This window comes from Salminus brasiliensis, chromosome 24, assembly GCF_030463535.1.
Source record: "Salminus brasiliensis chromosome 24, fSalBra1.hap2, whole genome shotgun sequence".
Lineage (NCBI taxonomy): Eukaryota > Metazoa > Chordata > Actinopteri > Characiformes > Bryconidae > Salminus > Salminus brasiliensis.
In genome coordinates, this window is record NC_132901.1 from 14,246,158 (window position 1) to 14,269,686 (window position 23,529).

The 23,529-nt window shown below is 40.4% G+C and overlaps 1 protein-coding gene across 2 annotated transcripts in view; it reads right to left on the minus strand.

The window, feature by feature from the left end:
• Positions 1-23,529, minus strand: part of lrba (LPS-responsive vesicle trafficking, beach and anchor containing) — a 295,746-nt gene that overhangs the window by 120,311 nt on the left and 151,906 nt on the right. For both annotated transcript variants that reach the window (XM_072669753.1, XM_072669751.1), the window contains exon 36: positions 20,907-21,073. In XM_072669753.1, coding sequence (XP_072525854.1) covers positions 20,907-21,073 — 167 coding nt within the window. The remainder of the gene's footprint in view (positions 1-20,906; positions 21,074-23,529) is intronic.

Consider the following 23,529-nt stretch of genomic DNA (forward strand, 5'->3'; position numbering starts at 1 on the left):
AAATGTAAATTTAATTGGTGCAATGATCAGATTAGTTTGTACTTTAAGATGGGAATGAAAACACAAAGCCTACTAAATCTATATAATAATATAATGATATACAGGAGTTTAAAAAAAGAGGAAAATGCAGTGATAGGAGAGTGCAGAAGAGTATATTAGAGAGTACAAAATAAGAATAAGAGACAGTGTACAAAAGAGGGGAAAAGACAGGGCTCCATATGGTCCAGCATGCTGCCACTATGACCCGAGGATCACTGGTACGATTCCCGAGTCACGCTGCCTGCCACCAGCAACCGGAGCCCAAGAGAGCACAATAAGTCTTGCTCTCTCCAGGTTCCCACCACATCACCTCAGTGCCAGCCGATGCATCAGAACCCAGTGCTTTCCTCGGCATTGGTTGCTCTGTGACAGTTTGAAAAGAGGCAGTGAATGGGTCGGTCTTCACCCTCTCAGTGTACATGTAATAGGGGGGTGGACTAATGAGTACGTTGGGTAATTGGCTACCTAGAATTATAGAGGGAAAATTGGGTAAAGATGTGGAGCACTGATGTAAGCTTCAGACACCAAACTTCTGGTGGTGTTAAACTGCTGTAAGCTCAACAGGCGGCTAAATGTAAATGCATTCGTGACATCACAGAAATAATGAATTATGAACAGGCTGAATCTGAGGCCTTGGTTCCACATATGGAGCGTTTGATCAACGGCAGAGAAAGTGTGAGTTTGAGTCCAAGTCTAAGTCTGGGTTACAGTGTGTGTATGGCGAATGATTTTAGCAGTGGCTTAGTGAAACTGTGTGTGTGTGTGTGAGTGAGAGAGAGAGAGAGAGAGAGAGAGAGAGAGGTGATTTAGCGGTGTTGGGGTGAAATATAATTCTCTGAGTCCACTCCGCTCAGTGGAAGTGAGAAGAAGTTTTATTGTGCAGCGGCAGCTCAGCGGCCGTATAAATCAGCATAACCGCCTCTAAAGAGCCTCTCTACACTCAACCCTCTGCACTCTAACCTACACACACACACACACTCCTAATAACACTGAGATCAAGGGGCTTCAGAGGGCACTGAAAGTGATGGGTCAAGCTAAAATCTACTTCTCCTTACACCAAATGAAGCCAATCACCCAAGACCTGTTTGGCGTCTGAAGTTTGCTTCTTTAGTTTTAGCACTGGAGTTACAAGGCTAATGTTGCTAACAAATAATGAAAGCTTACAGCCCACCATATAGCATGCTGCTAACTGCATGCTGAATACATCATACACATTTGTACATTTTCAAATGCTCTTATCCGCCCTAAATAGTGAAGCATTCTGGCACCTCTGTGCCAGAATGTACCACTATTGTACCACTGTACCACTTAAGGTGGAATGAAAATGAGTTAAGCATGTAATTAGCACCATGCTAAAAAGGGAAGCATAAGAGTTCATTGCTTGTTAGCTTGTAGCTTGAGTGGAAAGCTAAATAAGCAAACTGCACACAATGAAACATGTCTTGTCTGATTGAATACATTGGGGTAAGGAGTGGAAACAGTGAGAATTAAATTCTTGGCTAAACTAACGATTTAAAAAAAGAGAGCACAGACTGATTTAAGTAAGTTATCGGTGCACTTTCTGAATTAATGTTCAGAGGGATGGAACAAAAACAGTCTAACACTTACTGAAATAGTTATTGCACCATAACGGCGCGCAGAGCGCTCACTGGAAAGACTGTAGAAAAGCATTTTTAAAGCGGTCAGCGAGCCGACGCAGTTTAAAGCCTGCGGGGGGCCACGCAGCTAGCAGAACCGCGCAGGTTCAGCTCAGAACAACGATAAAAAAAAATAAAACTACCTTCAGTCTCTCTGGCCTGAGGGTAAGTGTAACCCCCGCACCTCCAACCCCACTTTGGCCCACGACTAACAGAACCCAGCCTCACGGAGGAAAATAAATACAACCTGCTCTGGCGCTTTAAGACCTTAGTGGCCTGCCTAACGATAGACATTAATTAGTGATTTATCTGAAAAACAGAGGAAAGGAAAGTTCAAAGCGAAACAGGGCGGCAAACGTTTCCTCCAGGAGAAAAACTCACGCTCCTTAGAGACCGTTTACAACATAAGGGGTCGGATTACTGAGGAATATTTCACAGGAAACAGCCTCTGCACGGGCTTCATGAAAGAAACGGAAGATGCAAAGCACTTTTACTTAAAATCAGTCTGTTCAGAGCATGCACACACACCACCAAAGAGTTCAGAGTAGAACAGAAACTGATTCTAAAGTGGGATTCAAACCTTTGTATGCATGAGAACTTTGGATGCTTGAGGACAGCAAAGGTGAACAACGATGCATAGCTCTTCCCTTTGAATCTGATTTGTTCGGAAATTGATTTGTATTAGCTGCACACCCTCCTACCACAGCTACCTGCCTAATGACCGTGTTAAAACCTACATGGACTCTTAACTATCTGCCACTACTAATATCACCACCATTATCCATCATTACTCTTACCATCACTATATTAAGTTATACTACACCATGATTATTATATTATGATTATGAATATGTTGCACACCTGAGCAGTTCAACTGTCTAGATGGTTTGGTAACTTTTATTAATAAATTATAAATAGGTAATAGACCAGAGGAGGATGGATGCCCCTTGTTAGTCAGGGTTCCTCCCAAGGTTTCTTCCTCCAGCTCTGAGGGAGGTTGTTCTTGCCACTGTGGATTTTGGCTGCTCACTGGGGGTCTCAGATTTTTATGTCTTCTTATATTGTTGAGTTCTTGTCTTTTTACTAAATACTAATTCTGTAAAGCTGCTTTGTGACAACGACAGTTGTAAAAAGTGCTTTACAAATAAATTGGATTTGCTATATATTAGTCAACCTAAAGTAAACAACAATGCAGAACACTTGTGTTAAGATAGTCACAGTCACACACTTTTAAAGACAAATGTAAATTAAAATGCAGAGCACTTACGTTCAACTTTTAGATGTTGCTAATGAACTGAGATTCAAACCGTAACAAGCATGAGTACAAGCATGAGAACAAGCATGAGTACAAGCACGAGTACAAGCATGAGTACAAGCATGAGTACAAGCAAAAGTAAACAAAGACAAACCATATCCATTTAAATCAGATTTGCTTGCAAACTCCAATTTGTAAAAACAATCAGTATGGGTGGGCGGTGCTAAACTGCTGTAGGCTGAAAAGGTGGGTAGATGTAATTGCATTGGTGGTTGTGATTGTGAAGCACAGGTTCCACATATGGACTGTTTGATCAAGGCGCCCAACACTTTTGCAGGCCACTGCACAAACCATCTCAATATTGTATTATTTACGTGCTCAATTGTTGAAAACCTTTAATGTCTTAACCCTAATTAATGTCTTAATCCTAATGCAGTCTTAACAGTGTCATCCAAACAGAAGTCATTTTACTGTCAAGGTCACACAATGTCAATGTGTTTGTAACATCACAGAAACAAAGAATTCAATACTGCTGTCCGGTTCCATATTTGGACAGTGAACGGTACATTCTGACAGTTTAACAATGTTTCTGTACTACATTACACTCTTAATAAAACATTTTTTTTAAAAAACTAATACCAAAGTGAGGCCTACCTCCAAAAAAGCACAGGTGAATATAGTCTATGAAGTCTGGGCTATAACATAAAGCAAATAAATACACAAACACTGCTGATATTTATACTTGATTTGTTCATAAACTGAGATTAGTACATTTTCAAAATCAAATATACAGACATATAATAAAAAGTTAGTTTACTTTGATTTGTACTTTGTTTAAGATTAAAAAATTAAATGTTAATATGGTTACAAAACTTTTTGTTTAGACATTGCTACTTTGATTTGTGTTTTTTTTCAAGGTACTAGCATTAAAATAGATGATAATCGAATGTGCAAACTGCATCCATTTAAACTCTATTCATTTGTAAACTGTGATTACTACCTTTGCTTGCATAACTGCAGCCAAAAGTAAATAATGACGCAAAGCACAAGCTTTAAACTGATTAGTTAAGAAGCTGATCTGTGCCTTTTTTATTGTTCAAGTTTAAATCTAACATATATGTCAGTGATTTATAATTCACAAAGCACTTCTATTTGCTCTGTTAACAGTGATTTATACTTTTTAAATAGAAAAGTACAGTAAAATATGATTAAACTAAACTAACGAAAAAAAAACAACTAATTTTACACAGAGCCGTCCGTAAACTGTGGTTCATTCTATATGCTTGAGTAAATGTAAACTGCACATGCACTTATGTTTAAATCAGGTTTTTCATAAACTGTATTTTTTTTACTTTTCATATCACAAAGTAAAGAAGTTCTTAATTTGAAATGAAAAAAGGGGAAAGAGAATTAATAATGAAAAGATTCTCGGCTTTGAGCTACCAGCCTCTATAATAGTCCTTATAATGTTTTCCTCCAGTGGAGGAGTGTGTGCGAGTGTGTGTGTGTGTGTGTGTGTGTGTGTGTGTACTCTTCATATCTCGTTCCTTCATTCATCACTTAGATGATTCTAAAGCCATCAGGCTGATCCAGCCCATGTTCACCTGCACCAACAGATCAGCAACACCAGCAGGACGGCTATAATCAGCACAGCTCAGAAAAACACACTGCACCCACACACTCCTCCTGAAACTGTGTGTGTGTGTGTGTGAGATCTGCTCTCCAGCAGTAAGTGTTTTCACAGCGTAAAGACATGGATTAATTATTCATCTCTACTTCCTGCGGGGTGGCACCATTCCTCACAACAACAACATCCACAAGACCACCATCCTTACACAACTACCAGCCTGACCGACCCATCAAAATCCTGAGCTAAAAATCAGATGACAATTTGGCTACAGGCTCGCTCTCTCTCTCCATTCAATTATAAAAGTTCAATAATGGCAGTTGTAGCTATAATATACTACGTTTTAGGGCAGATAATCTACCTTTTGCGCTTTACTTTTCCACCCTGAGCTTCAATAATCGTGATTAGAGTTTACGATCAGTTTAAGTCACTTTTATGCAACCATTTTGACACCTCTCTTTATCTCTTATAAACAATCTCTGTTCTGAATTCAATAAGTAGATGAGGCTGAACAGGATCTGGTGTGAGTAGGCGGTGCTAAACTTCGGTAGGCTGAACAGACTAATCAGAATGTTAGTAAACATGCAGGGTTGCAGTACTTCCTGGTAGATAACCTACACTTGATCAGCGCCTTAGCAGTTTATCATCTAAACAGCCTGAACCAAAGCCTGTTTCCTTCTAGATTCAGTAGGCAGCTCTAGTACTGTCAGGATTAGAGATAAACCTTGTCTCCAGGGAGTAAAAGATGCAGTAAACACTGGCGAACGTGGTGACATCTTGCTGTGATTGGGGCTGGAATGCCAAAAGTGGATTAGGTTAAGTGTTTCCTCTTATTCAGCTTCCAAAAGCATTGATAGGAAGTGAAAGCAACAGGTTCACTAACATTAACAAGTGACACGAAGATCCACTACATCCTATCTCCTATAACCCCTGTTTTCATTTACTCAATTTCATGAAAACATTCAGTTTTTACAGTCTCTTGTGGGAATAACTCTCAAATTTCTCAAAACGTTTCAACAATATCTACCTGAAAGTTAGTTTACTGTCAATGGGATGCAACAATAAACTGTCTAACGGACTGTATGGCTCGTAAAGTGAACGATTCTTAATGAAACTTTAAGAAAAAAATCTGTTTCTGCGATATGGGCCTTTTCATATCCTGTCAACATTAGCTGCTGGGAATGAAAGTGAGGTGTACTTCACAAGACGCACTGGAGAAAATGCTCAGTTAAGACATTTGATAGAAGTGTGTGGAGGCGAGGGTTCACGCAAAAGATGCTGGGTGACCACTGACTTCCAGTTAAACTAAAGAAGCTAAAGAACTTCAGACATCAGACATGTCTTGGCTGATCCACTGAGGGTGGGCTGAATAGATTTTCTGTGCAACAATTGCAAGTTCCTTATGAGTAATGATGGTTTGCAAACCTGCTCTGAAACACGAGTGTGTACGTGTGGGTGTGAATGCAAGCTGTGGGCGAGTAAATTTCTGGCCTGTAGATTATCTAACCGACAGTGATTCGACCTTTTCAGTGCATCAAACGGGGGTTGCCTTTGCCGGGCTTTCATACATCACTGGCTGGAGGGAAGCCGCAGAGACACTTGCCGTCATTTCTAAGTGCTTCCTCGGATTAATACCATCCGCTCCGACCCTTTCTCATTAGTGACCCACCTCCAATCGCACGCTATCGGCCAGATTATTCCCTTTGATTTGCATAAACCATGTGTTTATGAAAATTGAACAGATGAGTTGAGTATCCGTCATGTGTATTTGCTCTTTGTCACGGCCGTGGCAGCCGTCCACGCTGCCATAACCTGCTCTGAAATTAAACGGGGCAGAGGAGAAGGCGCTGCTATGGAAATCAGAGCGGCCGAGTGTGTGATTAAGGCGGCTGGAGTGCGGGAGTGCGGGTAATAACACCTCTGTTATTCAGCCATTTGTGAGTCATTTCCATGCTGTGTATGTTAATTCTGCAGCTTTAAATGCACTCAGTAAAGGTGGCTCCAGGGTCACAGCCGCAAGCGCATGTGTGTGTGTGGGAATGAGGTGGGAATATGATGGAGTGTCGCATGCTTTGCGAGAATGAATGATTTTCTTTCGCTCCACAATCTCACACTCTCATTGATCGAGGGATTTTTCTGCGTAATAGTTTTTAAATGTGAATGTTGTGTATTAATCAAGAACTGGGGGGGGCTGTAGCTGTCAAAGTCGGATAAAAAATGTGTCTGTAAACAAATAAATGGAAATAAAAATAAATAACCAACTTACATAAAAACTGTATTTAAATGCAGCAACATATCATTAAACCAACAAACTATTTTTAATATCACAAACTAGAATTTAACAATAAAAAACTAAATACAAACAAGCAGAAAAGTATGTATTAAAAACTAGTAATAATAATGTACTAAATAATTCTACTTATATATAACCAATTACAAAATAAACAAAAAATAATTAACATGCTATAAATAACATTGTTTTGTATTGTCATCTGTATGGTTATCTGATGTTTTGCAATTTATTAAATTTATTTATATATTGCAATCAATAGAATCTATAGAATAATCACTTCATAAAATAAGTATATTGTTATTATTAGTAGTAAGAGTACTGGGCTTGTCTAACATCTGATTAGAAAAAGATATATATATATACACAAATACAAAACAATTAAAAGCCTACTAATAATAAGATAACACTAATCATAATATTCACCAAACAGTTCCAAAAAACGAAAACAAACAAAATATGCCCTGTTAAAAATATTTTGATAACGAAATGATGCTTATTTATGTATTAATTAATTATAAACTTCTATAAAAGTAGTTGGAGTCAATGTCCTTCTGCTCTGCTGGAGAAGCTGTGAAATCTGCAGACTGAGAATAAAATCACAGCACCATCCTAATAAACCCCTCTGGGGTGAGAGTCTTCTCTGGAGCATGTGTGCACACTCGCGGGCGCACACAAACGGCAAGATGAAATATGCAAATGGGGCTTAATTAAGGGTGGTTTGATATTACACATATTACGTACCCTCCAATTAAGAGCGATTAAACACAAAGGGCTGAGTGTGTTATGAGCTAATTTCACTCTGCAAGCACAGCAAGCACACACACGCACACGCACACACACACACACACACACACACACACACACACACACACAGCAGAAACAAATGGTGTGTTTATTTGTGTCTAAGCTTGATGACTCATTACGGTCAGAAGTGTGTGATGCCGACACACACAGACAAAAAGTGTCTCCACTGATCTCCACAGATACAGCATTCCTAATGAGACCTATAGTAAATCAGATTTATGGTCAGAGCTGCTGTAAACACATCTTAACTACACTGCACACGTTCTACTTCACCTCTGTCAAACTCAAGGAACAGCATTTAAATCGCAGAGATACACTGATAGAGTGAGGAAGCAAAAACAGCAGAAAAAAAAGAAAGAAAGAAAGGAAATGAGAGATATTAGGATCTCAAAATGGCAAAAGGCCAGATATGTGAATTTCCCCACTGTGGGACTAATAAAGGATTTTATGCTGAAATATTCTGAAAATGCAGAAATAATCACAAAATGAATTAAAGAAAAAAATTATAAAAATAATAATTGCTTCCTGCGCAGACTGCATTTTTTCCGCATCCTGTACGAAGTGGCAGAATTTGGCACAGCTTCTTAAAATACGAAGCAGGAAAAACTGAAAACTAATCTAATCAGACTATTTCCCCTCTTAGCAAAAAAAATAAATAATAATAATTACATCACGACAAAGGTGTCTCAGGGTCAAACTCCTGTGCTGCTTTGTTTGTTCACCCATGTCCCACTGACGATGAATGTGGGTGCACAATTATCGGATGCCATGTCAAAAGCCCTTAACCCCTTTTACCATGAGCAATGCTCTATTAATTATAATCTACAGACATCAACACTTAAAAGCTGTGAAAATTGGTGAAAGTTCAGAAGCCAGTTCCTAAGAGAATTCCTAAGAGAAGAATCTAGCATGGTAATTCTGGTGCATTCTGATTCTGTCAAAGACTAAGGGCGTTTTCACACAAGTCTGGACATTGTACACATTTGATCCGGCTAGTTTTGGTTTCACAATGTCGTTAATGAGCTTACCATACAACTTTGTGTGACAAACTGTACCTGCGTCCTGTCGCCATCACCTATATGGGCTGCATCTCCGTATACTTCACAGTGATTGATTTGAAGTGTGTTGTCTATTCGGCAGGTAGCTTTTCCCAGAAACATTGAATGAACAGATTCATTTGGTTGCCACTAAACTGCTGCTATCATAGCATTACTAACAGCAGTCAACTACCAACTTCTACCCACCAAGTATCAAGTGCAGTACTCCAGACTAGCTCTAATTGGCCAAATAAACACACTAGTGATGGAACAGATATAATCATTCTCATGTGTTAATGCAGCTGATTTCTTCTGTAGTTTAATGGGGGATGATACCCTGCCTAAACTTCCTGTAATTGTAAAAGTCTGAAAAGTTTTTCACACTGTAAACCAATCAATCCTTGGTTCAGTTTTATCCGGACTGAGACCACCTCTCTTGTTCTGATCAAATCTTCGTCCTTTGGTCTGGGCCGTGGTCTGAGGCACCTTTCACACCTGCTATTTTAATTTGGAACACACTGCAAATTCAGAAGGTTCAGATCAAACAAGCTACAATAAATGGACAAAAGTATTAGGACACACTTGTGAAATCAAGGGTATTAAAAAACAAATCCTAGTTTTGTTGGTAACTGTCTCTATTGTCCAGGAAAGGCTTTGTACTAGATTCTGGAGCACTGCTGTGATGATTTGATTGCATTCAGTCACAAGAGTGTTAGTAAGGCAGAATGCTGGATGCTGGATGAACACTACCCAACCTTATCCCCAACTTATACCAAAGGTACTGGATGGAGCACCATTGTTCCAAAGAACACAGTTCCACAGCTTGACAGCTCAACACTGGGGGCCTTTATAGCCCTCTAGCCCAGACCTGGCATTAGGCGTGGTGCCACATGGTTCATGTTTATCTGCACCAGAGAGTACCTATTCTGGGCAAATAATGATGTAAGCTTTTTTCTTTCCTAGAAAAAAGAAAAAACACATTTTTTGCATGTATGGATCTAATGCAGCTGACCTGTTTAAACACCAAAGTTGGCAAGCAATCATCACCAACAACACCCTACTCCCGCATAGTCCCTCTCCTCCTGTCTCCCAGCTTGAGTCTGATTAGTAGATTGCGGTTTTGGATGGATAAACCCACAGAAAAGCTATACGTGGAGCTCAGGAGAAAAAGCTCAGAAAAGCAAAATGTGCGATATCAGCTCTTCAATCATTATTCCCAGTGCTCTGCTTCTGAACAGATGCTACAGATGTTACTGTTAACACTAAAGAATCAGTCTGAACCTAAGAACGAGAGAGGGGAGAGAGAGCGTAAAGCGGATGTGCTGGCGTGTTAGAGAGAATGTGTGTGTGTGTGTGTGCTTAGGCTGCAGAAAGCCACACGGCGCTGCCTCTGAAAGATAAAGGGGATTTTTTGGTAAATGGTGAAAGTGCTGAAATAAATGACCAGGCTGCAGGCAGAGGGTAATTACTGCAGCTCACAGAGTGACCATCTATCACACACAAACATGTGTGCATGTACACACACACACACACACGCACGCACACACACACATACAGAGTGACACAGAGCTAAAGGGTTAGTCAAAGGAGAGATAGCCCTAACTAACTACACCCACCCTCATAATCAATACTGATATTACAGAGAGAGAGAGAGAGAGAGAGAGAGAGAGAGAGAGAGAGAGAGAGAGAGAGAGAGAGACAGACTCCCTGAATGGCTTTTGATTCAAGTATTGATCAGGGACCGCTATCTCGGCCTTGGGCGTGCAAGGCTGTGCTCCCAACAGCAGATATGAAACACATAAATCTGGGAAAGTTGCTACACACAGGAAAAGAGTGTGTGTGTGTGTGTGTGTGTGTGTATATATAATAGGTCTTGCCAGCGCTTTATATCAGAGGATTCCATTAAAGTAGTGTGTGGGAGAAGGGCTGGAGCTCAGAAAGGAGATAACACGCACACACACACACACTTTAATGAAATACACTAAAACACAGAGGCACAGAGATACAGCACTCATTGTAAAAAGACTAAAGTGATGAAAAGAAGGAATGAGAAAGGGAAGTGTAATCATTATATAGAGAAGAAAGAGAGGAGGAAGTAGGGAGAGGGGAAAAAAGAAATAAAAACAGAAAGAGAGATTTTTCTGAAAATATTATTAAAAAAAAAAAAACTATAAAAAGAAAGAGCATGTTTTGAATCGTCTTGGGTGTCACAGTGTCTGTCCCCCTGGTTTTAATGGTGTTTCAATTGTGCTGGTGGTCTTGATGGTGTTTATACTCTGTCTTGCCCTGGTCTTGATAAGGACTCAATATTGTTGGTACACAGACTTTTGTCTTGGTCTCAGCAGTGTTTGTATGTGGACATGTCTTGGATTTAAGAGAATATGTACCCTCACTGGACTTGGACTCGATATTGTTGGTACGCAGACTTGTCTTGGCCTAAGTAGTGTTTGTACTAGGACTTGTCTTGGATTCGACAGGGTTTGGACACTGACTGGACTTGTCTTGGTCTCAAAGGCGTTCGTACCTGTCTTAGACTTGAAAAGATCTGTACATGCAGCTGTTAAACCCATATCTATAATACTCTAAGAGTACTGTGATGTAATTTATCATGATAACGATAACATATCATATCGGCCACCCCAAGTGAAGTGTGTGTGTGTGTGTGTGTTATTGTAGCATATGGACAGTATCAGCTGTTCAGAAGCTGTTAATACGTCTCAGTCTGACACTCTGTTTCTGTTTCCTGCCATCACAGGCCACTGGGGTGTATATACAGGGTGACTCCACTGTTTTCATTAGAACATATTTTAATCCATTTCCATAAGCCACCAGAGACAGCAAGAGGCAAGCATACGCACGCACACACACACACACACACACTATCCCTCTCTCCCTCTCTCCCTCTCTCTCTCTCTCTCTCTCTCTCTCTCTCTGTGTTTTACATAAAATATTCTGTGGAATTTGGGCCTGTCAAACTTTTACACACTCCCCGGAGATTTTGGGACGTCACATACTAAAACACTACAGACAGTCTTTTCAAGACACGCAGGCACTTGCACGCTATGACTCAGAGCCATTACACACATACACACTTTTATACCCTGCTAGGACATGGGGTCATACATATGTCCCATAAGCATTATATATACTGCATATACATACACTAATTTATAGTGTTTATAAAATATACATGGTCAATATACTTTGGCTCTTTGACAGGAATCTGTTAAAACTGTTAAAGTGAAAACAGATTTCTACAATTACACTAATATATATAAAATGTAAAATAAGTTCACCCCCCTTACTGTGACTGAATGCAGATGACCTCAGTGAAGTGAATGTGTCTCGAGTGACTGTAGGATAAAGACACCTGTGTCTAGAAGGTCCAGACGCTGGTTAATCAGCATTCCTAGCTACCATGAAGACAAAAGAAGTCAGTCATAGGATGGTTACAATAAAAAAATCAAAGTCACTAAACATCCCCTGCAGTTCAGTTAAATCCATAATTAAGAAATGGAGGCAATATGGCATGTGAGCAGACCATCCTCATACACTGAGTGACAGTGCAAGGAGACTAGTAAGGGAGGCCACCTATGACTACTCTGATGGAGATAGAAGCTTCAGCAGCTAAGAGAACTCATATAACCACTCTGTGTACCACAACATCTCAGAACCCTGAGCTGGATGGGCTACAACAGCTGAAAACAATGTTTTACTTCTGTCAACCAAGAAGAAAAAAGCTGAGGCTGCAGTGAGCACCAGCTCACCAAAACTGAAAAAAAAAAACACAGCCAGGCCTGTGGATTCTCGACATGGACCAGAATCTGAGGCTACTGGAAGAGCAAGGCTCTACCCAGCATTGGAATAACATTTCTTATAAAGTGCTTGGTGTGTACATATAAATATCCATAAGTAATGTATCATAATTGTGACACACGTATGTGTATGAAAAGTGCTTTATTACAAATGTAGAAAATGAAGGCACGTATATACAGACACAGACACACACCTGGAGATAGCATGCTAATGTCTGATCTCACACACACAAAATAATCTCTGTTTACTGAAATTGTCCAGGTGGATGAATGGGAAGAAAACATTAAAACACTGGCAACACACAGCTGCGCGCTCTCTCTCTCTCTCTCTCTCTCTCTCTCTCTCTCAGAAGGGATGTTTGTACATGCCTCTCTAGTGTTTATAGCCAAAGCAAGCCATTAATGGCACTCGTTAAACTGCTTATGAAGGAAATGTAAATAGAAGCTGGCTGAGTGTATGTTATGACATACTGTAATTCGCTAAGTATTTTTGCTTATCTGTATTTTTGCCAGAGCAGAGGAGGCCAAAGCTGATAAAAGCCCTTTTATGGAGCGTACAGGTTGCAGCATTTCAGCAGAAGATTCAGATTCAGAGGGACTTTTGACCCAGAGCCATTATGTCAATCTGTGGATCCGTTTAATCCAAATTAGCCGGCGTTTCTCCGGGCTGAGCTGAAAAACGAGTGTGTTAGAGCTTCTAACCGGATTACACGCTAATCCTCAAATACATAATGATAATCCTGCTGTTAGACAGCCATAACCGCTGGTGCAAGACGAAATTCTAACCGTGCTTTTATCCAGACTGCCTTTACTTCTTTTGTCAGACCCCACTCCTGTAAAATAATCTAATTCAATAGATACGGCTCTAAAATCTGATTGGCTAAATAACATTATACCTAATACGCACTACATAGATATATAAAAGCAGACAGTGATGTACCAAAAATACCGTTCTGCCACTCATGGAGCAATCTTTGATGGTTATGTTGCTCTGCAACCACAGTGTAGTGTTAATGAACTGCAACTCTTAATGAAAGAAAAGTTTAAAAGTTTAAAAGTGATAATTATTTATTATAATAAAGTATTGGACACAGTTTATCATATAGCAGGTTGTTAAACATAGATTTTACAACACATACAACATCATAATTATGAGGGGAAAACTGTAACGGTTACTCATTACAGAGATTTTAGTTTATAATCACTGAACAATTTTGAGATTTGTTGAGAGTTTGATAAGATAAGATGATCCTTTATTAGTCCCACAGTGGGGAAATTCTCTTCAAACTACTATATTAACATGACAAACCTTGCAATGCAAGCTTGCCCAATCTCACAACAGTAGCTATGGAAGAACATGTTGAGAGGAATTCTGCATAAAATTAGGAACATTAGTTTTGGTAATGTTTAGGAGAAGCTGGGGTCTATAAGCCTACAGAAAGCCGTAGAGGGTTAATGCACACACAAGCACACACTAGTCAATGAGAGGCTTTACTGTGTTTACCCAGAGTGCTATGGGAAAGCGATGGGCAGATAAGCAGCAAGTTCTTGAGATGTTCTGCAGTGTGTGTGTGTGTGTGTGTGTGTGTGTGTGTGTGCGTGTGCGTGTGCGTGTGCACGATACTCTTCTGTATACACATGCTGATCTAGAGTTACCCCTGTGTAAGCTGACCCATCCAACACTAGAGATGGGGCAGATAGTTAAGCGGCCGTTTCCTTCTGCAGAGATCAGAGAATAAACACAGAAATCATTACTGTGTGCACACACTCTCACACACACACACACACACACACACACACACACACACACACACACACACACACACACACACAAATATAAATATATACTGATGAGCCAAGACATTATGACCACTCAGGGATGAAGTGAATAATGTTGATTATCTCATAACAGCGGCTCATGTAAAGAAACCATTAGACGGAAATAGAACAGTTGGTTCTGGTTCTAGCGGTTGACGTGCTGGATTTGGGAGAAACGGTCGGGCGTGATGTGCAAAAAGGTGCACACAAAATTCTTAACTACCACTCCTGACCTATATAGACAACAGTAAATCTATGACTGATATTAAACAGTCTACTAATGGAGACAAGCATTTCCTTCTTTTATTTTAATTTATTTTTAATTAATTAATTTTTTTTTTTTTATTCTCTCAAAGTATTGAAATGTGAAGCATTTGAATGTTGGGGTGGGGAGGAGGTGTGTCAAGGGGTACTTTGCCGTGAATAGAGGGGGGGGGTCCTTTTGTCTTTCCCTTCTATGTCCCTTCATTTCATCCTTTCTTTGTTCTTACTTTCCTTCTTTCAGTTACTCTGTTCTTCCATCTTCCCTTTCTACATTCACTGTCTTTTCTACCCTTATATCTGGCTTCCTTACACATTTCTCCTCTTCTGTATTTCCTCCCCTCATTTTATTCCTACTTCTATTACACCTTATTTACTTCTTCTCCCCATACCTGTTTATTTTTACCCTTTTCCATTCTTCCTTCCTTTACTCCTCACACGTCCTACCTTCCTTTCTTCTCTACACTACTGACTTCCTTCCATGATGTGGGCTGTGGGGCCAGGTCACCCACACGTAAACTCAGTCCACCGACCTGCCTAGTGCTAAATGTAATAGTAGTACTGATGGAGAGTCTTGCAGGTCACAGAGTGTCCAGTGAAACAAGGCTGGTTTGATTTTATAGGGGTGATCAATTCAGAACCTTACAGTTAATATCCGCCCTACTGATCACCTGTCCCTTTATTCACCTATCTCCTCCCTTCATTTCTATTTCCATTACACTTTACTCCCTTCATTCTCCTCTTCCCTGGTTAATTCTACCCTTCTTCCTCCCTTCCTCCTCATGCTTCCTACCTTCCTTTCTTCTCTTCTCTGCTGTCTTCCTTCCGTTGGTCCCCTCCATTTCCTTTTCTTTTCTATTAATTTTTTCCCCCATTTGATTTCTTCTTTCTTTCCTTTTGGTCTTCCTGTATATTTTACAGAGGTTGGAAGAATGAATGTAGGAAGACATTAATTATATATAGCAACATTTATTTTGCTGATAAAATGCCCATTTTATTAATTGTATAACTAATTAATTATTCCTTTACACATATCTGTGGTGTCTGTTGTCTTACTCATGCTGTATTTCATCAGTAAAGGAAAATACATTTAATTTAGAGTAAATATGGGATCTGAAAAATAACTGGAGTCAAAATAACAGCTCTCTCTCTCTCACACACACACACACACAGTGATAGATAATGCATGTCTGTGTATATGTGTGTGTGTGTGTCAGGCGGAACAGCAGGGGTCTTTCATAACAGACAGCGTGTAATGAAGCAGGAGGATGATGTATGGGTCACATTACACACACCAGGCCTGATCACACTAATGAAGCATTTTAAATGACACAGGGCGAGGTGTGTGTGTATGTGTGTGTGTGTGTGTGGATGACGATGGGGGCAGACCCTTTGTCTGCACATTGTTACACTGTGATAGAATTCAGCACTCCCCAGAGAGTGACAGCGTACATACCACTGTGTGTGTGAGTGTGTGTGTGTGTGGTTTATTATACCATAGATGACATAAAATTCAACATGAAAACATTAATCAATCAAAATATTTCAAAAATATTACCCCAAACTGTATTCCACAATCAGTGGAACCCACAACACTGTATAACATACTCCAATGTAACACACCAGCATTGCACAATATACGATATACAAATAACATGTGCATATACGAAATTCTGAAATGTACAAATACACAATTCTACTTAAACAATGATGAAGGCCTATGATGTGATGCTGCAGTGTGACCAGGCCACCCACACAAACCTACCCAGTGCTGGAACAGTAATAGTAGTACTAATGGAGAATCCGAGCAGGTCATTGAGTGTCCAGTGAAACAAGGCTGGTTTGATTTTATAAGGGTCTTAATGTTTCAATATCAGCCCTACTGATCATCTGTATAAAAGCTCCTCCCCCTTCATTCACTTCCAGTGAGCACCAAAAGAAAAGGGACATTTTAAATGGTCAGAAAGTTCTGGGTAAGTTTCACAGTGCTACATTTACAGCACTTTAACTAACTTGACTAACTAATACAAATTAAACCTCAACTACCTCCTGCTACCCAATGCACACCTGCCTAATACTGAGTAGGCCACAACAGATCTGACCACTCGTAGTATCTGGCAGCAAGACTTTAACAGCAGACCCTTTATGTCCTTTATATCCTGAAGTGGGGCGTCCATGAGCATCAATGAAACCTAACATGCCCATGACCCTGCTGGCGGTGGACCCTTTGTCCTTTCTCAGACCACTTTTGGTAGGCACTAATCACTAATCACTAATGTTTCGGAAAAGCTCTGACCCAGTCGTCTAGCAATAACAATTCGGCCCTTGTCAAAGTGGCTTAGGTCCTTAAGCTTAAGCTTTTGCTTTTAGCACATCACCCTCAAGAGCAGTTTATTTGCTGTAGATGGCAATACTAATGTAATGTTATGGCTGATCAGTGTGTGTCTCACTACAGTAATGCTGCACTTTTCCCTCAGGATCAATAAAGTACGTCTTCTATCTAACAGAACTTTGTAGGATTATTAGCAATGAGTAAGGGTGAGGGGGTTAAAAAAAAAGCATAATAATAATAGTAATTAATATTAATTTGAGACTTGCCTCACTGACAGTCTCTCAGCTGCCACAAATTGTGTTGCATCTGTGATCAGCCCACTCTTCTCTCCTGATCTGGGGGCATTTTGTGTGAAACGCAGCACAGATGCTGCTCATTTTCCTACTGATTATTCCTGATCGACTCGTACTTTCGGCAATCCTCTCTGTGTGAATGTATTTACGTACATGACCCCCCACCCCCCGACATAAAAGATCATCTGTCTCTTGACCGTAATAAACATCACAGCCACAGAGAGAGAAAAAGAAATACAGTGAGGGAAAGAGAGTCAGATGTAGAGAAGAGAATGGGGGGGGGTGAGTGCTGTTGGCTGCTGAATTAATGGTCAGTGCATGTCTGACCACAAATACATGCTCACCTGTGCCACACAAACACACACACACACACACACACACACATACACACACACAGGGGACAGAATATAAACGTAGAAGAATGCACCTGTCCATCACACTGAGGACCAATCAAAAGAAGAGAATCAAAAGAAGGAGGGTCAATGACAGCAAAGGACAGAAGCGTGTGTGCGTGTTTCTTTTTTCCTTTGTTTGCTGGAGTGTGTGTCCTCTCAGAGGGGTTTACACTCCACCAAACAAAGAAAAAGAGAAACACACACACACACACACTGAGAAAATCAGCTCCCACCTGCAGTCTCGTGGGGCTATAGCCTGTGAGTGTAAGGTGGGATATTGAGACACAGACTGCGCTGGCGCAGGTCAGTGTGTGTCAGACGATATTAGATGACTGACACAAAAAACAACAACTCCCATCAGGCCGAGGGGCAGAGTGAATATTTTCATTTTCATCCTTTTATTGAATGGAGGCTGTGGGGAATACACAGAATGAATGCTGACAGCACACACACACATAAGACCCTCAACACAACCTTACCCCCCTTACACACAGCAAAACTCCCAGATCATTTACACAACACATCCACAAAACAGGTACGTGTCTGCATGTGTGCCACATTTACTTCTCTGTACTGGAGGAGTTCAATGTTGCAATAGTCCGTCGGTCTACCATATATATAGTATATAATTTTTTTCACATAACCATTTTGTCATATTTTGCTATATATAGTTATTATATTTAGTACTAGTGTGTTATGCTTTGTAATGTTAATTAATATAGTGTTTTCTTATTGTAGTTATTCATTCAAATGAGTTTTAATTTATTCATATTTTGCTCATATTTATTTTATGTTTTGCTCTTACAGTCGGTATGTTTTGTCGTTGCCTATTGCTATTACTGTTGGTCTGTTGAATATTATTGTAGATTGATATTTTTATTTTGGTTTTAGATTTTTCTTTTCAAATACTGTCCCATATATAATACAGTAATTTGTTTTTCAGAGTGTTTCCAGACAAATTTCACAGTTTGCAATGAAACACACAGTTGATCAGCATTCTGTAAGCGCTGATGAGATCCTGATATGAGCCTCGATATGCTTAGAAAAGCATACTGTGGATCACATCATACTGCCCAACCATACTCTGTTGTTATATTTCGTTGCTGTAATTTGACATTAAATATTGCTGGCACTTATAGTGCTGGTACCTTGCCGTGTAAATTGCTAAACAACGATTATTTCTTCTTGTATGTAAAGGAAATGTCCTGAACCTTTTGAGCCTTTTGGGCAGGGTATCTACCTGTGATAATCCTTTGCGCTATCTGATGGCGAGATTTATTATGTATGAGTGTATCTGGAATAATTTATGAACCATGACAGTCATTTATTTAAGCTTTCTGATCTTCGTCCAGTCCTCCTAATCCCTCGCATTACACCCAACTCAGCTGGGAATTCTTCAGGAATATAAACCCTCTCCCGGTCCCACTAATTTCCACAGAGCATTCACACTCCCCATACAGGATCCCAAATTACCAGCTCAGTTCACACACCTGCCTGCCTCCCTGCGTGTGCGTGTGTGATTAGATCACACAGTGATGGCTGTGGGGAGTTTACTGCACTGCTGTAGCAGGCCGCTATTGTTTTATTCTATTTTATGCAGATTTTTTTCTAAATTAATAAAAAATAGTTCATTTATTGTTCACTTACTGATAGTTCATTTATTGTTCACTTACTTGTTTACTTACTGATTTTTAAGATTATGATAATATATTACACATTTTAATGCCCTGATTTGTATCAATTTCATGCATGATACACAGATACAGTGGTTAATAACGGCTTGGTGTGTGTGTGCATGTGTAATGTGGTCCTGTGTGAATAGGGATTAGTGTGTAATCTCTTTATCCACTGAACTGTGAGTAATCAGGTGTGTGTATGTGTGTGTGGGAGAGATTGTAAAATCAACTGCTATTCAGGTACCATGGATTTACGGGTACAAGTAATATTGCCAATTAAGTGACATATGTTTTATATTAATATAAAAACACAGGTAAGGAGAAAGGGAGGCGAGAAGAAGTCATGCTCAAAGAGGTGCACTCAGACAGATGTGCTGTGTTCGGGCAGATGTGTTTTGTAGAGGTGTGCTCAGATAGCTGTGTTCAGTCAGGTGTGTTCTGTAGAGGTGTGCTCAGATAGCTGTGTTCAGGCAGGTGTGTTCTGTAGGGGTGTGCTCAGATAGTTGTGTTTAGGCAGGTGTATTTTGAAGAGGTGTTCAGATAGCTGTGTTAAGGCAGGTGTGTTTTGTAGAGGTGTGCTCAGATAGCTGTGTTAAGGCAGGTGTGTTTTGTAGAGGTGTGCTCAGATAGCTGTGTTCAGGCAGGTGTGTTCTGTAGGGGTGTGCTCAGATAGCGGTGTTCAGGCAGGTGTGTTCTGTAGGGGTGTGCTCAGATAGCTGTGTTCAGGCAGGTGTGTTCTGTAGAGGTGTGCTCAGATAGCTGTGTTCAGGCAGGTGTGTTCTGTAGGGGTGTGCTCAGATAGCTGTGTTAAGGCAGGTGTGTTCTGTAGGGGTGTGCTCAGATAGCTGTGTTAAGGCAGGTGTGTTCTGTAGAGGTGTGCTCAGATAGCTGCGTTAAGGCAGGTGTATTTTGTAGAGGTGTTCTCAGATAGCTGTGTTCAGGCAGGTGTGTTCTGTAGGGGTGTGCTCAGATAGCTGTGTTAAGGCAGGTGTGTTCTGTAGAGGTGTGCTCAGATAGCTGTGTTAAGGCAGGTGTGTTCTGTAGAGGTGTGCTCAGATAGCTGTGTTCAGGCAGGTGTGTTCTGTAGGGGTGTTCTCAGATAGCTGTGTTAAGGCAGGTGTGTTTTGTAGAGGTGTTCTCAGATAGCTGTGTTCAGGCAGGTGTGTTCTGTAGAGGTGTGCTCAGATAGCTGTGTTAAGGCAGGTGTGTTCTGTAGAGGTGTGCTCAGATAGCTGTGTTAAGGCAGGTGTGTTCTGTAGAGGTGTGCTCAGATAGCTGTGTTCAGGCAGGTGTGTTCTGTAGAGGTGTGCTCAGATAGCTGTGTTCAGGCAGGTGTGTTCTGTAGGGGTGTTCTCAGATAGCTGTGTTAAGGCAGGTGTGTTCTGTAGAGGTGTGCTCAGATAGCTGTGTTCAGGCAGGTGTGTTCTGTAGAGGTGTGCTCAGATAGCTGTGTTCAGGCAGGTGTATTCTGTAGAGGTGTGCTCAGATAGCTGTGTTCAGGCAGATGTGTTCTGTAGAGGTGTGCTCAGATAACTGTGTTCAGGCAGGTGTATTCTGTAAAAGTTGTGCTCAGGTAGATGTGCTCAGACAGGTCTGTTCAGACAGGCATGTTCAGGTGCGTTACCTATAGGTGGAGCTTCCCCATGCTCCATGTTTGTCCGTGAGGATGTTGACGATTTTCTGGATCAGCTGGGTGGCTGTCACATGATCTCTGTACTTAGCCGCTCTGATCAGGTGATCACACATTTTCTCCTCGTCACGTTTATCAGCAGAATACTGAGCGCAATGTGACTGCAAACACACACACACGCAAAAAAAATTAATCACAATATTTAATCATTTTGTATGGTAAAAATGATTAATCAATGTTTTAATTCTAAGCCTCTAAATACAGATGTTTTCACATTTTTCCACTGCTTTTTCATAGATGAGCTGCAAAAAAAAGCACTTATAAATAGCTTAAAAGTAGTTTAGTAATGTTTATTATTTAGGTTGTAAATACTTTAAAAATCAATAATAAGCAGTTCCAACACATAAATAGAAAAGGCAACAATGATCTTTTCTTTGTCACACAGTAAACACAATCATCTATACTGTTAAGCCTCATCACACATTCACACTAATAAATTTAACGGAAAACACAAGAGCGCCACTGACTGAAAACAACCTAGGCCGACGTCAACAGCCAGACGTTCGTTGCTATCTTGGCAGTGATTTGTCAACACAGGCGCGTGCCCAAAACTGCGTACACCCCGTTTGTTACGCACACATGGACACGCAGCAGTGCACAAACCCATAGCGCGTGCCAGTCGACAAGCGCCATGCAAACTTTTACATCAATATAGCTGAGGCGCTCCTCCACTTCAGCATGCTCTCCCAGCCCGCATGCAATGCGCCACTGAAACAGCAATCTGCCAAAGTCAGAGCGCATCTGGCTCTTAAGGGAAATGGCAAGCGCCACGCTGATTGGTTTATTGCATGTTACACCAAAACACAATCATGATTAATTAAGAGACTTAGTACATGCCTGTTAAACATTTTAAGCCGCGCACGGTGTACTTTTCCTGTTGTTACGATAGCAAAGACACACTGACATGCCCTAGATCAAGCTGTGCGGTGCACGGTTAATGGCTCGCCTACAGGCCGCTACAATAGGGCATCTGAAATTTAACAATATAGATGATTATGGGTTCACTATTGGGCAAACAAAAGATCACTGTTGCCCTTTTTATTTATGTGTAACTGTTTTTTTAATGATTTGCAAAGTATTTATAACCTAATGTAATAAACTCAAGCATTAATAAGCTCATTATAAAGGTACTCTCATTTGATCTTATTTTAAAGTGGTACCACATATGGGGTCAGTGTTCTGTTTCAACCGTCTAGTTGAGAAATTCTGTGGTCACTATACCATCCACTTAAATCTCATAATGTCTGGCCATAAAACTGTCCAAGGCTTTTTCCTTGTCTATGTGGTCAGCTGTGAACTTTAGTAGGAGCGGCGGTTTCTTTCTGGGGCGGCAGCTTCTCAGTCCATGCCGATGTGAAACTCGACGGACTGTAGACAGTAACGCTGGTATTCATGGCAGACCATAGGCTGTAGCTTATCATCCATACTAATGCCCTCTCAGCTTTCTTCAAGACGCTAGCAAAGCACCTACACCTTCATGTAATTGCACTGCAATTCTGCCCCAGAAGAAATGTTCAAAGAAATCCCTGCAAGTCCAATACTGCCATGACATTCGTGTCCAAGGTGAGAGTTTGTAGTGTAACGTCCGACCGCAGCTGAACACTTGTATGGTGTATAGACCACTGCAGTTACTATTTGCACTGTAGTGACAACAACTGTAGCTAACAGAAACAGCACAATGCTGCGCACACTTTTGTAAATTTACACCTGAGACTAAAGAGCATCTGCCATATTTGTTAGGAGAACTGTAGCATGCAGCAAACGCGCTATTCGTTTATATATTCATGTGTGTGCAGCACAAATGTAAAACACACTGACCAGCCAAATGCATCTCATAGTTCAAGACAAGGAAACCCAGTATTTATCAAAAAAATCAGAAAAACAGCCAATTGTACAACAAAAGAACTCAAATCTGTCTGAGACCTCGGTTTTGATGCCTGTGTGAATGTGTGCGTGTAACTCTATACACACAGGAAACAAATGGAACTCTGGGTCATTTCCAAGCTGTTGTCACGGTGATTAATAACACTGGACACGTATTTGCTAATGCCTTTGGGCTACGCTAAAAAATGTAGAAAGTACCCAGAATGCAAGGGGGCACATTTTTCTCTGTCAGAATTTGTTATCAGAAGGCCTTTGAACCCAGATGTGATGTGTAGTAAAACACCTCACACTGCAACAATCTTTCTGATAAAAGAAACTTTACGTAGCGTCTTATCTCTCCGCATTAAAGAAAACAAATAAAAACACTTCCACTTCCACTGTCCCAACAATAAATCTATTGTAACTTCTTAAACTCATGTACATATCTAAATACTTAGGCTTCCTACTCTCTACAAAACCTTTATAGTAATAACTAAATAACTCACAGTGAATACCGAATAAGTCATAGTAGATACAGAATAACTCACAGAAGATTACTGAATAATTCACAGCAAGTACTAAATAACTCCCAGTAGATACTGAATAATTCACAGTAGATACTGAATCATTCACAGTAGATACTGAATCATTCATAGTAAATAAATAAATAATTCATAGTACATACTAAATAATT